The 15,453-nt window shown below is 39.7% G+C and overlaps 1 protein-coding gene across 6 annotated transcripts in view; it reads right to left on the minus strand.

The window, feature by feature from the left end:
* Nucleotides 1-3,348: 3,348 nt before the first annotated feature.
* The window catches only part of Cep112 (centrosomal protein 112), a 350,634-nt gene continuing 338,529 nt past the window's right edge, over nucleotides 3,349-15,453 (minus strand). For all 6 annotated transcript variants that reach the window (XM_090349879.1, XM_090349880.1, XM_090349881.1 and 3 more), the window contains 3 exons: nucleotides 7,416-7,517; nucleotides 4,317-4,381; nucleotides 3,349-3,510 (listed from right to left, as the gene is read on the minus strand). In XM_090349879.1, the coding sequence (XP_090206005.1) occupies nucleotides 3,507-3,510; nucleotides 4,317-4,381; nucleotides 7,416-7,517 (171 nt within the window). In that variant the 3' untranslated portion in view covers nucleotides 3,349-3,506. The remainder of the gene's footprint in view (nucleotides 3,511-4,316; nucleotides 4,382-7,415; nucleotides 7,518-15,453) is intronic.

The raw sequence follows: 15,453 nt of genomic DNA on the forward strand, positions 1-15,453 counted from the left end.
AAATACCACTGCACCTGCCACGCTTCCTAATTAAGGTTCCAAAGCTAAGACCCACTTCCATAGTTGAAAAAGTTTTATCTAATTATCTTCTTTCCCTACTTTGAATTGGCCAACCATGTAGCTTTCCCTGGTTTTATCAAAGGGGCTGCCAGGACAAAAGCACATCCAAATTTAAGTAGGCTTTAGTTAGCAGACTTAAAATTGATCATGCATTTTAGTTTCAGTAACTTGCAATTTCTATACCCTTTGATAATTCACTTTAAAGAGCAAACTGTCTTTAATGACAAGGCTTAAAAGGGACGACCTTTCTGAACAAAATATGAAAGCTCCGAAGAGATGGTTCTTTTCAGGAACCTATGAATTAAAATGACCTTGTGTTCTGAAACTTTTCTCCCACCATTTTTGATGTTTTACCTTTCCTTTTTACTGGTAGACAGAAATCTCACACACCACTGCCTTCTCTGGCTGGTGATGCACTTCAATGAGGGAGCTGTTAATTGTTAATTCAAACTCATAGTTACTCCTTTCTGCACTTTCCTCTCCAGTGTCTTTAATGAGGTTTCTCACCAGTATAAGCATACGCCCATTTCTGAAGAAGTCACTGTTCATATGAGACATTACAGGATCATGTTTGCATCTGAGCTATTTCCCTCGAGCCACAGTTGGTTCTTTTGTGCCATCTATAATGCAAGTCTGTTCATACTCTGTCTCCTGTACCCAAGACATCCTTTGTCTCCAATGTGTTCCTAGATGGCTGCCCATTGTAGGGTTCAGTGTTGGGTGAGGAGGCTGAATCAGAGGTCAGACCCTCCTCCCCCAGGGGGCACTGATGCAGAAATGGTGGCTTGAACCCATACTGGAGCTTTTGCAATTGACTGAAGAGCTTCTGCTCTCTGAGCACTTCCCTTTCCTGACCCCTGGAGAGACACCAGACATTAACACTCAGCAACCAGAGCTTTCCTTCCACTCCATATGTTCCAAATGCTCTATCAGCTGCAACCTGTGGACAATTGTGAATTGAAATACCAAAAGCACAGTGGATGTACAGGCACACCAGCCAACAATAGTACCTGGAAATGTAACTAAACTAGGTATGCGTCATGAACAATTGATCTTCTACCAGATAAAAGAAAGGATGAAATCTTAGATGATTTTATAATAAGGCAGAGTGTTGATAATTTATTTCCTGAGCATTCGCTCTCTCTCCCAGTAGCCATTTATATACTCAGTAAGGAATTTCAAACATGCCAGATGCCATTTTTCTCTCTCTTCCTTTATCAGAGAACATTCACAAAGACACAAGCGTGAACCATGCATTCCTATCACATCCAATCAACCTGAGCCAAGTTTCATTTGCTTTATTGTCAGACATAGATGACACACGGCAGCGAGGTGACAGGATCTGGGCAATGTCAAAGGTTCACCAGTGTTTGTAATTTCATAACCCTTGAAATAAGGAAAAGCAAGAATAGCAGGCAACTTTCCAAAACACCTACTGATGTTTACTCATGGAAAACAAACAGGCCTGAGTGGGAGTTACCAATTCCAACACACAATACAGTTCACAAAGTATTTTCACTTCAAGCAGCTAATAACCTTAATAATGAAATCTGCCAAGCCATGGCCCCCTTTTCATAGTCTCCACACAAGCACTTTAAATTAATCATGTAGCCTTTCCTTTCCAAGCACTAAATCACAGCCTCAATCCCAATTGTCCCCATTGTTAAGTGGTTTCCATCGCATGTACCATAATTTTGCTTTTTCCTGAATACTCTTGAATCCAATGTGATAATGCATTGCATGTATGCTAAACAAACCTGATCTTCCACAGGACAGAAACTTATGTTCTTGGAAGAGGTGTTGGGGGTGTTTCTGAGTGTCACCAGGAGGGTGGTGGCCCCACAGAGATGATTTAGTGCAAGATGTCAACCTCCTGCTGATGGCTGCCACTCAGCTGCCTTTAGCTGATCCTGGGCCTGGCTTTGGAAGTAGCTGTAAAACCTGTTACTTCCCAATGTCACAGAAAAAACAAAACAAAACGAAAAGAAACAGGTAATCAATCCTTGGGCAGCAAACAAAAGATGAGCTTAGGTGTGAAAAAGAGAAAAAAATTTCAGAAAAGAAGTGTAAACAAATTTCCTGTCCCCCTTTTACAGTAAACCAGATGAGTAGTGCGAGATTGTTTTACTTTGTTGTGTGCTGGTCCCAAGGCTTGATTTCAGGGCCTGGGCAAAGTCCCTGACCTCTTTCTGCTCAAGGCCAACACTCTACCACTTGAAACACAGCTCCACTAATGGCATTTTTTTTGATAGTTTATTGCCTCATAGACTTTCCTGCTGGAGCTGGCTTTGAACCCAGACTCTCAGATCCGAGTCTCCTGAGTAGCTAGGATTACAGGTATGTGCTACTGATGCCTGGTTATAGACAGATTTTTAGTGTCTCAGAAGTGTATGGTAGGTGTCATGACTACTCATGAAAATCTGGAGTACCCATCAATGGTAATTCAGAATCTCCTTGGCAAGAAAGGGTTGGCATTCAGTGGGAGGAAGGACTCAGACTTCAAACGTCCATGCATAGGAACACCACCGATGTTTTCTCATTGAGAAGGTGTGTACAGCAAACTGAATGTAGGAAGCTTATACTGTGACTGACCCCATGCTGTGGGCTTTCTTGTATGGTTATAACCATACAAGAACCATAAAAAATGTTCAAAAGCAAGTAACAGTATCACGACGAAGCCTCTTATTACATTTAATTAAATATAAGCCGATACAACTTTCCAGAGAGAGAAAGAGGGAATGAAGGAAAAAGTAACAATCAAGCCAGAGATACCTGCCTAAAATGCCAACACAATGCTGTCTCTGGTATTCCAGGACCAGTCTGAAGACAAACAAAAACACAGATCAGATAACTCAGTGAATTCATTCCAAACACCAACTTCATGCACTAATTATGGATCTGATCTTTGATATAACATAAGGCATTTTTCTCCCAAGTTTGATAGGGAAAAATACCACATATGTATGGTACATTTTTTTTGACAAATGAGGTGTATTAAAAAGTAAAGAGTAAAATGCTGAGTATAAAATGATATTTTAATAATATATGAACAGAAACATGGAAACAAACAGGTTAAAAAAATCTGATATGATACTACAAACGTGATTTTGATCATACCTAACTGATAAAACAATTCAAAGCAATAAAGAGTCATATAATAAAAAATCACTTATTTTCCACATACAACTAATTCTCAGCACACATTCAATGCACACAAATACGGTAATCATGAATAAAGGGATGCTGAACAAAAAACTTGGGCAGACACAAATGAAACCATCCCACCAGTATGTGAAAGACACAGGCTTTTATGATCTTAATTACACTTCAGTATTAAATGCCACCAATTTCACAGCTTTCTTTATAATCTCCAAATCCTCAAACCTGTTGGGAGAAGTCCCCGTCTCAGTCTGGGTAACAGCATCCATCACTCTCTTCCGTGCAAGTTATCTGTCAACCAAAATCCTCAGTTAGGACGTTCGGATTGAATAGGTCAGTCAGTTATAACATGGGTACCAATCTGAAGGAGTCAGGGGTTTAAAAGGATATTTGATATTAAAATTTCATCATTTATACCTAGAAGAGATCATATCTTATCTATAACAGGCAAACAGCATCCTTTGAAAAGTGAATGATTTACAAGCTCTTTCCTTTTAATTCAGTGCCAAGTAAGTGGTTCAATCTCTCATTGCATTCAAAGTTAAGGCTGTTTGAACTGGAGTGGGTAAATATCATCCATGTCAGTGGTGTCACTGGGAACCTTTGATTAAAAAGGTCTCAGGCATTCCTGAGCACTGTACACTGGGAGCACTGGATCTCTGTGTTTCAACATCGCTGACATCATCAAACCATTGATCTATTCTGGTCTAGAGAACAGCTCAAACCCCCAGGGGATAGAGAACTTTGAAGATGTGAGCCATTAGTGCAAGAATTGCATCATCTCACAGTCTTAAAGGAAGGGCTGTCTCCATCACCCTGTATATCCAGGCTTCAAGACCACATCTTGCCTAACTATGCAGGTGAGGCCTCCTCTTGCCACTCCCCGCAGATTCTCTCATCTTGATCGGATGGGACTGACCAAGCTCTGTGATAAACAGAGGTGAGGGACTTCTTAAAGCCAGATTATTTACTATGACTGTGTCTTACTTTCAAACATGTCTAAGCACGTTCATGAAGACTTCAGTGTCCAATCTAGGGGACTCCCAGGTACAAACAAGGCAAACTAACAGGAAAGGCCTCTGCTGCATGGGCCGTACCTTCTCCCTTGGTAGGTTGTCAGTTCCTCTTGAAGGATGGACGCTCTCTTCTGCAGGAAGTTAACCTAGAAAATACATCTGGTATGAGAAAAGGTGAATGTGCTTCAAATGCCAATACTGAACATAAGGAATGGTGGCATTTTATTTAAATTCAGACAATTCCCTAGATTTGTTCAGTATCTATGGTGGTTTTCTACGTTGTTTCACTTTTAAACACGTGGCCACATCCTATCTGTACTAAAGAAATCCACCAGAGGCCTCTTGCTATCTCTGGAGCTTCTTCTCTCCCCCCTCCACACCCCCCCCCCCGGCCTCCCCCACTGCCACCTTACACTTTGTATTATTCACATTCAGTTGCCCTTGGGCTCTGGCAATTTTCTCTCCTTGGAATGCTTGGCCTGTTATCTCCTCTTCCTTGTCCATTGCTCCTCTGACTGCTTATCCCCAGGTAGCCCTGGGCGAGGCCAGTGGACCCTCTTTTGTATTCCTGTATGTATAATGTCCTCATCATTCCATGCTTTCATATTTCTCCTCAAGAGCTCTCTTGAGGCAGAAACTACCTTAGTTGCTTTTATATGGCTGTGCATGCAGCTGCTATGCACTAGCTATTTAATGAATGAATGAATGAAAAGAAAATGACTGCTTTTTGGAAACTTCAGTTCATACTGGATATTCCCTCAGGTCAGAGAGACAGTATTTTGAAAGAGCTTGAACTTTGTTTGGAGTTTGGCCAACTTGGGTTCAATTCCTGGCTTGGCCTCTAAGGCTCTTGGAAAGTTGCTTTGACTCTTTGATGCCTCATCTGTGAAGTGAGGCTAATGACTACTACTTCCCAGGGCTATGAGGGCGACTGAAAAGATGAATGGAAATTGCCAAGCACAGGCCTCATAGCAGGTACCACTCTTACACTGCCATTCTTGGGGGACTGCGAGATAGAAAAAACTGGGTTCCAAGCTTTTTAAATTAGATGTTTATAAAGCATTTGGGTATTTTGAAGCATAAGTTCATATATGATTAAAGACATCTATAAGGCAAAAATTTAAAACAAAAATAAAAGCACCTTACAAACCAAATTTAAACCGTGTGGGGTTAAACTTATATGATGGCTTAATGTAACCAAGAGTTAGTGACATTTGATCTGCTCAGAATTGTTTACTCTTGCCTCTTTGGTCTGAACGGAAACCATGGCAACGGCTGATTCTGAAGCATAGTTATGCAAGAGTACAGCTGGCAGAAGGAAAAATGTGCTTCAAGGAGAGCAAGTAGTCTTCTCAAATGGGTGCATATCAAAGTGGGTTGCTTATGTATAATAATACACTGTGCTTAATTTTATCCAATTGCTCACAGGACCCACAGGACAACTGATAATTTTGACAGATGCAAGGATTATTCTGCTTCAACTTCCTACCCCCCAGCACTGTAATAAGAATTTCAGCAATCGCCCCCCCCCAAAAAAAATACAAGCACCTGTGCTTTCAAACTACTCACTGCTTCATGGCCTGTGACTCCCCCAAGCAGCTGCCAATGCCGAGGCCCTAACACAGCTGGCAGAGCTCTCTTTCTGGGTCAACACCCAGTTTCAGGAGGTGGAAGTGGCTTTTATTAGTGAAATGATATGAATGATAACAGAAGCCCTGCAGGTGGGTATCAGATTTCTTCTCTCCACATCCCAAACTAAAAACTCCTCGGAGAGTGTCCAGGGTTGATCCTAGGGAAGGAAGCCTCCTATAAAATGAATGGTAACTCACACCTGCAGGAGGGCTTTTTGTGTAAATAAAACTTGCTTAACCCTTTATGTTAACAGTTTCATTCCAGCACTTAGTTTTCCTATGCAGGAGCCAGCAGAGCTGGCCCCTAGAAGCCACAGCAGACAGCAGCAGCAGCAGGGTTGGTAGAATGAACATTTTTGCTTTCACATAGGAGAATTTTTACTGCAGGGAATAGAAAAGAACAGCTACAATTTACTTCACATTTCGTCTTGCACGTTATAGTGAATGGGAACATTAGAGAATTATTCTCTTTATTTCATTTGGAAATAAATGGACAGAGCACCTGTTATGTGCCAGGCATAGATCTTGGCATGGAGAATACAGACTCCTTTCCCACTGGGAATCTTTATAGGAAGGGTATGTCTTAAATTTCTCCAAGTACTGGAAATGAGCCTATGTGGAGTCTCGTGACAGTTGGGAGAAAATAAACCCACCTCATTATATCAGCAATGCACAAAGCATTCAAATAACACAGAAATATACAGTGACTTCAAATCAGTGAAGTTAAAAATTTATCTTTCACATTATATTACATACAGGCTGGCCTCAAACTTATCATCCTCCTTCCTCAGCCTCCTGAGTGTTTATCACTCACACTGTACCTTATTAGCTTTACTAAGGACATTAGATTATTATTATTATTATTATTATTATTATTTTGTCAGTCCTAGGGCTTGAACTCAGGGCCTGGGTACTAAGCATTATCCTGAGCTTCTTTTGCTCAAGCCTAGCTCTACGTTTGATCCACAGAGTCACTTCCAGCTTCTTCTGAGTAGTTTATTAGAGGTAAGAGTCTCACGGGCTTTCTTGCCTGGGCTGGCTTTGAACCATGTTCCTCAGATCTCAGTCTCCTGAAATAAAAGGTGTGAGCCACTGATGCCTTGCAGGACAATTTATTTTAAAATTTAATCCAACTGTTTGAATACCTTGCCATTTTACCTTGTGCTTAAAATGCATCATATTCCTAAGAAACAACCACTGAAAATATACCAGAAACAAATGCTACTGACTTAATGTTGCTTTTGTTTCCCAGAGCCTATAACAGTGAGGAACCAGCCACATGGCTATGTTCGTAATGGGATTTTGGACCCCAAGAACAGAGGGTGACACTAGAATGGAATGTGAGTGACAACTTTTTAATTTCAAGGAAGCTTGTAAGAAAAACAACTTAAAACAAAATGAAAGAAAGAACAATTCATGTTGGGTGGTGGGTTATACAAGGACAACGCATTGATTTCTGTCAACAATTCAGAATCACATTTGGTTGAAGTCTTCTCAGAATACATACATTGCCTACGTCCTTGCGAAATGCCTTGGCTTTAGGAATTACCTGTGACTTTAGGGAGGAAATGGTGTCTTCAAGTTCTTGCCTTAGAGATGCTGGCATCAACCCTTTAAGTTTTATTTCATATTCTTGTCGTATATAAGTCATCTAAAATGAAAAAATGTTATTTTTTTAATTTCGGAAATGATTATTTTGGATTAAAAAACCACCTAAAATAAAATATATTCATCAAAAAGATAAGTTTGCTATACTCATTGTCAGAATTGCCAGATGATAAAGGTGAAATCAGAGGAAGGAAAATGCCACCGTCCTTGACCTTGTGACTTGAGGGCAGACAGTCCCTGTAAAAAAAAAAACCCTCCTTTCCTTCCTTCCCTCCCTCCCTCCCTCCCTCCCTCCCTTCCTTCCTTCCTTCCTTCCTTCCTTCTTTCCTTTCCTTTTTTTCTAGTTCTGGAGCTTGGGGCTTTGTGCTCTTGCTCAGCCTTTTCACTCATGGCTGATAGGCTGACACTCTCATTACTTGAATCATGCCTCCAGTTCCAGCTCTTGGTTAACTGGAGCTAAGAATCTTTAGTATTTGCTTGCTGGGATTGGCTTCCAACCTCCATCCTCAAACCTCAGCCTCCTGAGTAGGATTATAGGCATGAGCCTAGTGGCTCATAATACTTACATAATAACACCCATGATACTTAATATCTTTAAAATCCTTATGTAGCATCTGGTAAGATACTTGTTCTGTCTTCTCCAGTCATGAGGTACACTGCTAGGGCAATTTTACAGCTTTCTCTGGATTAGGATGTGGACTCTGTCTATACTGAATGGTGATTTGCAGATAACTCCTGGCCTGTCTTTGGTTTGATTAAAACACTGGTAGGTACCTGGAATTCTCAAGGCAATTCATATAGTTATGAAAATATGGATGATGGAGAGTCTGCATAGTTGTGTCTCAAAGCACCCTCAGGTATCCTGGTCTTGAACTGCACCCCCATACCCCTCTTCTGTTCCCAGACCTTCAGAGCACACTGAGACCTTCTACAGGATGGGCTGTAGAGAGTAGGAAACTGTGATAGACAAATTTTGCTTTGACCGCTGTTATCCCACTTTTTAAATTCAGTATGCTACATCCCAATGCTTACTGAGGACTTATGTGCTTCTTCTTCTTGTCTACCACTTTACCAGTTGGTGATTTCAGTGAGTTTGAGCAAACTTAAAATGAGCCCATGGAAAATGTGAAATTACCTCATCTAGGAATGAAACTCCAACCAGGGAAATTAATACTATCTGAGTTCGTAAGCTTAAATCCCGATTCCAAAAATCATATTGAAGAGAATTATTTTACTTTAATGAAATCATGGAATAACTCCCACCAACTGCTATTGTATTTATAAAGTTAGTTATATGCTATGTTGAGCATAGCATCTTCTATTTCCTTAAATTAATATTTTTATCCAGTATGTTTTATTTTCTCAATTATTCCATATTGGTGTTGAGGTTCTTGCCCTTCAAAAGAAAAAGAAGGTCACCGACACCACTGGTGAGATCAGCCTCATCTACCATCCCCTACAGTTCCACAGCACCAGAGGGAACAGGATGTGCAACTACTGTCCTCCCAAAATTTCAGCGAGTCAGCGGCCTCTTCTTGCTCTGTTCTTTGTCTTCCTCCTCCTCCTCCTCCTTTTTCTTTCCTTTCTTTCTTTTCTATTGTATTTTATTGTAAGGACAATGTATAGAGGGGTTACAGTTATATTTGTCAGGCAGTGGGTACATTACTTCTCGAACCTTGATACCCCTTCTCACGTTTTTGTTCCCCGTTCCCTCCCCCTCCTCCCAATCATCTTCTTTTCCCCTTCCTTTACCTATTTCAATAAACAAGTGTGTCCACAGTATATCAGATAACAAACTCAGATTCAGTAACCACATGAGATTAACCATAAGTGGGGAAAAAAAGAGAAAGTAATAAGGTCACAAAGTACATTAGGAACAACAATCACAAAGATAAATCTCTTGTTTCTACATCCTAGAGTTCATTTTGTTTAGTCTCATTCTGTATGACCCTATGTACATAGCTTTTGAGCTATTATGATCCTCTGCTAGCAGAGTCCTCGATATGTACTAATTATTACAAATGAGGCATGCCAAGGAGCCTATGTTCCTTTGGGTCTGGCTTACTTCACACTTAATATGATTTTCCCAAGTCTTTCCATTTTCTTATGAATGGGGCGATGTTATTTTTTCTGATGGCAGCATAGAATTCCACTGTCTAGAGGTACCACATCTTCTTGATCCATTCCTCTACTGAGGGACATCTGGGTTGGTTTCATATCTTAGTTATGGTAAATAATGCTGCAATGAACATCATTGTGCTAGTGGCTTTAGTATGCCCTTGTTTCTGGACATTTGTGTAAATGCCAAGGAGTGGGATTGCTGGGTTATAGGAGAGCTCTGTGCTTAGTCTTTTGAGAAATTGCCATACTGCTTTCCAGAGTGATTGAATGAGTTTATACTCCCACCAACAGTGTATTAGCGATCCTTCCTGGCCACAACACTGCCAGCATCTGTTGTTATTAGATTTCTTGATAATAGCCATTCCAACTGAAGTGAGGTTGAATCTCAAAGCTGTTTTGATTTGCATTTTTTGTATGGTTAGAGATGTCAAGCATTTCTTCAAGTGTCTACATGCCATTTTTATTTCCTCTTCAGAGAAAGACTTCTCTGAAGACTTCTCTTTAAGCTTTTAGCCCACCTTTTAATGGGATGGTTGTTTGAGGATTTGTTTTTGAGAGGTTCAATTTTTTTTTGAGTTTAGATATGAGGTCCTTGTCTGTTGAATGGCTAGTGAAGGTCTTCTCCCACTTTGTGGGTTTTTATTTAACTCTAGCTATGTCCTTGGCCATACAAAAGCTCTGCAATCTAATGCAGTCCCATTTGTCCAAACTTTAATTTGTTGTTTTTCTGGATCTTTATTAAGAAAGTTTCAACCTGTGCCAATGAGTCCTAGTGTATCTCCTATTTCTTGCTGTAGAGTTTTGAGTGTATCTGCTTTTACCTCAAGGTCTTTGGTCAATTTGGAATTAATTCCAGTGCAGGTGATATGTAAGGATCCAGCTTTAGTTTTTGACAGGTGCTTAACCATTTCTGCCAGCACCATTTGTTAAAGAGGCTGTCTTTCTTCCATGCTATTTTTTTTTTGGCCCCCTTATGTGAAGATTAGGTAGCCATAGGTCTGTGAGTTGATTTCTGGGTCTTTAGTTCCAATCCATTGGTCCTCAGGCCTATTCTTGTGCCAGTACCAAGCTGTTTTGATTACTATAGCTCTGTATTAGAGTATGAAGCTTGGTATTGATATTACTCCAGTGTTGTTCTTTTTGCTAATGACTGTTTTCGCTATTTGGGGTCTTTTATTATTCCATATGAATTTTTGGATTGCTTCCTCTATTTCATTAAAGAATGACACTGGGAGATTGATGGGTATGGCACTGAATTTGTAGATAGTCCTTGGCAGGATTGCCATTTTCATGATGTTAAATTCTTCCAACCCAGGAGCATGGGAGGTTTTTCCATTTCCTTAGTTCTCCTTTAATTTCCTTTTTCAGGTTTTAAAGTTTTCATCATAAAGGTCTTATAGTCCTTTGTTAATTCCTAAATATTTAACTTTCTTTGAGGCTATTTCAAAAGGAGTTGCTTTCCTGATTTCTGCCTGGCTGTTCTTGTTGTTGGCATACAGGGAAGTTATTATTTTTGAAGGTTAATTTTCTTTCTTTCTTTCTTTCTTTCTTTCTTTCTTTCTTTCTTTCTTTCTTTCTTTCTTTCTCTGTCTCCTTCCTTCCCTTTCTCTTTTTCTTTCTCTCTCCTTTCTTTTCTCTTTCTCTTCTTTCCTTTCTTTTCTTCTGTCTCTCCTTCCTTTTCTTTTTTTCTTTCTCTCTCCTTCCTTCCTTCCTTCCTTCCTTCCTTCCTTCCTTCCTTCCTTCCTTCCTTTCTTCTTCCCTTCCCTTCCTCCCTCCCTCCCCTCCCTCTCCCTTTCTTTCTTTGTCTCAATAACAATACTTGGCTCCAGAGAAGTTCATATTTCTTCCCATAGCTTTAAATTTTTAATTTGGTAAGGACTTAAATAAGGAAAATTTAAAAATCTATACAAAGTACCTAACTGATCTAAAATGTTTCACAAATTTCTCAAATAAGCACACATTTTAAAGCCCAGCAAAGGGAAAAGGATAAATCTAAGCTTGGGAAATGGCAAAAGGATGAAAGAATTAGCTTCCATTTCTTTACAACATTACAATCTTGATTCACTGTTGTCCTACACTCTATGGTCCCTAAGACCATATTTATAACATGGCAAGCATGTGACCAAAAATAGCTGTATTTTGCTCTAAGGCAATCATGCCTAGCTCTCCCCTGGGAGTCAGGCACAGTATGGGCAATATTTCCTTAATTTCTAGAATGGAATGTAAAGATTGAGACTAACTATGTTTCTTATTGCATTCAAGTAAATCAGATAGATAGTAGTTGTATAAATAAGACACTATAAATCTGTAGACTGTGTAAATTTGAACCCAGAGACTTCCTAGGAATAATTAAAAGCAATGGAAAATATAAGCATTGGAAATGTATTATTTTCTTAAAATATAGGGAAAACAAAAACATACTTTGTTATGATTTGAAGTTTACTCTATCAATTGGTCACATCAATTAAGCCAGAACTTGTTAAATATGTAAACTTTTTATTTATAGTGAAATAAAAATAAAGAGATACCCAGGCTAAATTCTAAATCCTCCTACCTCAGCTGTCTAGAAGTTACATACAGTCAGTGTTAGTTCTCATCAAATCACTTAATGGAGAATATATTTATTTCCCTGTATCATGAACACATATATTAAAAACTATATATTTTCTCTAGTCAATCCTCTATCATTTTTCATTATTTCTAATTATTGAGAATGCTCTAAATTCTCATAACATCTCATGTATACATATTCATGTTTTCTACACTGGGGTTTGCACTCAGGACCTTGTGCTCCCTTGGCTTCCTTACTTAGTTGGCATTCCCACCACACCTCCAGCCTAGCTTTGCCAGTGGTTATTTTGGGGATGGAGTTTTGAAGACTTTTCTTTCCAGGCTGGCTTCAAATCCTACTTCCTGCAACTAGGATTATAGGCATGACCACCAATGCCTGGTGATAATTTTAAGTGACTTTGTATTTTATCTACAAACAGTCTATACATTTAAAAAACAACAGCTCCTATTTATCCAGTCTATCCACAATGGTTGGGTTTGTTTTCTTAGTTTGGGCTGATGTGCCAAATACCAGACTGGGGGTGGGGGTGGCTAACCAACTGTTTTTCACAGTTCAGAGTCTGGATGCCATCATGGTCAGGTGCTTAATTAGGTGGACTATGTAATCACATGGTGTTTCCTGGTGTGTTCTTGCAGAGTGCACTCTGCTTTCCTTCCCTTCTCACAAGGGAACTAGTATCCTGTGGGGATGTCAACCCACGGCCTCATCTAGTCCCAAGCAATCCTCCAAAATGGATTAAGGAGGGATTAGGACTTCAAAATAAATGCAGGTAGGTGTGGACATGAGGATTTAATCCATAGCAGTGTGTGTGTGTGTGTGTGTGTGTGTGTGTGTGTGTGTGTGTGTGTGTGTATTGATGCATAGATGGATGGATTTTCCCAGATCCTCTGGCACGCAGGTAAATTATTATGCTAAGGAACTTGATTTAAGGGAAGAATATCATCTCAAAACTTTTTCCAATTTTTGAATTTCTGCCAGGTAGAAATGTATGGACAGGTTAAGGTAAATTCACAGATACTTCTACTCATGGTGGACAGGTTTATTCAGAACCTGCCCTTCTAATACCTGGCTTAACTGAATGCTCTAAAGCAAATGAAGTTTGACTGGTGAGTAAATGGCAGGGAGCAGAGGGGAGGGAGAATAAGAAAAACCTTTGATTAGTAGTATGTACTGTGCTTTGAAAGGGACATAAGTGGGCACTATAGATGGTCTGAAGTAGAGAGCATCAAAAGACCACTGGACTTATGGAAGATTGGGAAGGATGAATTGTGACTGGGCAGGAGCAGGACACAAGGTAGGAGATTTGTGGCTAGGGCAATCAGAGTGGGGAATGGTTTTGAGAGACTGTCTTTGTATAGCAGAAATTTGCATTGGCATGTTAGGGAAGTTATTATATAGAACTTATGGCTCTGATTTTTCTAGTTGAAGAATAAAAAGGAAGGAAGTAGCAGTAAAATGTGTTGCAAAAAATCTGCAATGCAGCTGAGAAAAATGCACTGCCTTCTAAGACACGTCATCTGTATTGAGGTTAAGGTATTCTGTTGCCACAGCAACTGCCAAGAAAAATCCATTTTAGGAAGGATGCTCTGCAGAATAGATTGTGTAGTTTGAATCTCAAACATAAAGGAAAATATAAAGTAACTATAGTTTTCTTAACAACCTTTAAAAGATTCATTTCCTCTCTTTCTTCAATATGATTTTTCTTACAGCTTTTTATTCTTACTGGGGCACCAGAGGGTGCAGCTCAGTGTGCAGCTCACAGAGGGCCCCTCTCTCCTGCTCAGCAGGGCTAGTTTCTGCCATGAGGGAGGGAAGCTAGGGACACCTCTTTTCCTGGCCCTGGCAAGTGGGTAGCTGAGAAGCCAAGCAGCTTCTGACCTCTGTTGTTTTGAAGGTGGCATGCATTAGTTTCTGGGGACAGTTGCATTTTAAGGAAAAGAACTACTCTGGTCCTTTGGAGAAAGGACTTCTGAATGAGAGAATGGTATGAATCTAGGACTTCAATTAGATTTAGATGCTGTAAATCCAGTTATATCAAAAAGAAATCAAAGGGATGGTGAGGCTACTTATAGAGATTAACATACATAGAAAAGAGGGGAATTGGGAATATAATCACAGGCCAAAAAATGACTTGACCTTGTTCATAAATCAAGACTTAGATGTCTAATAAGATTATTAGGGTTTTTATGTGCAATAAATACGTAACTATCAAAACAAAATCTGCATACTTTACTACTTTTTAGATGTGGAAACTCTGAAATCATATTATCAAACCCCTACAAATAAATGCAGACTTAGGTGGTATTCACAGAAGCCTATTTCATGTGATTATTCATTCACTAAATCCAGCACTGACTCATCACTCTTTTGGTAGCTAGAGTCCACTTCTCGTCTACTCTCTCTCCCACTTGAGGGCTAGGAGTGCAGTCTGGGCAGGTCTAAGTCAGATGTCATAGTCCCTGTGTCATGACTGTGCTGGTGTACTTCATCTGAGTTCAAATAACCAGTATCACTGAGAAACAAGAGATACAAACTCTTTTCTCTATTGAACTTTTCCCCAATGGGTGCCATTCCAGAATTGACATAGATATCTTACTATCATGGAGCGAAAAACAGACCAAGAATACAATCTAGGAAAAGCCAGCTGAGAACTGGACAGAGAATTAGACTTTTATGAGATTGCACCTGATGTTTTCTCTGTCCTGAGATTTTTTTTTTTAGCTTCTGTCACTTGTGGCCCAACTGTCTAAATCAAGACAGTGCAAAGTAAGCAAAATATTAATTTGCATTTATGTGTGTTGTATCCACTGGATCAGGGAGTCAACAAACTTGTGATAAACTTGGCTGACTAATTCCACATTTACCTATGACTGCATTCTAGTGACAACAGCAGAACTGAGTAATCATGACAGAGACCTTACAGTTTGCAAGTCCTAAAACATTTGCATTTTGGTTCTTTAAAGAAATGTGAGTGCTTAGAATTGTGAGTGTCACAGGTAGAGCTGACTGCTGCAGCCCCACATGGTGTTGGCATTTGGTGGCAACTCAACAAATATTTGCTACTGAACAACTGCATCCACACCCCAGAGCCCACAACTATTGGTGAGAAGTCATTCTTTATCTTAAAATGACAGGGTCTTCAGAAAGTTTAGAGTAAATTAATCACAAAGGCTTTTCCGAAATACAAAGAGCAGATTCTGTCATCGTGGAATTGCAGTTCTTAATCAGCATGGTGGCTATTAATAAGTAGGCCAGCTTCAAAGCTGAGAAAGTTGGAGGCAAACAC

Source organism: Megascapheus bottae, chromosome 17 (genome assembly GCF_031878675.1).
Source record: "Megascapheus bottae isolate mThoBot1 chromosome 17, mThoBot2.hap1, whole genome shotgun sequence".
Classification (NCBI taxonomy): Eukaryota; Metazoa; Chordata; class Mammalia; order Rodentia; family Geomyidae; genus Megascapheus; species Megascapheus bottae.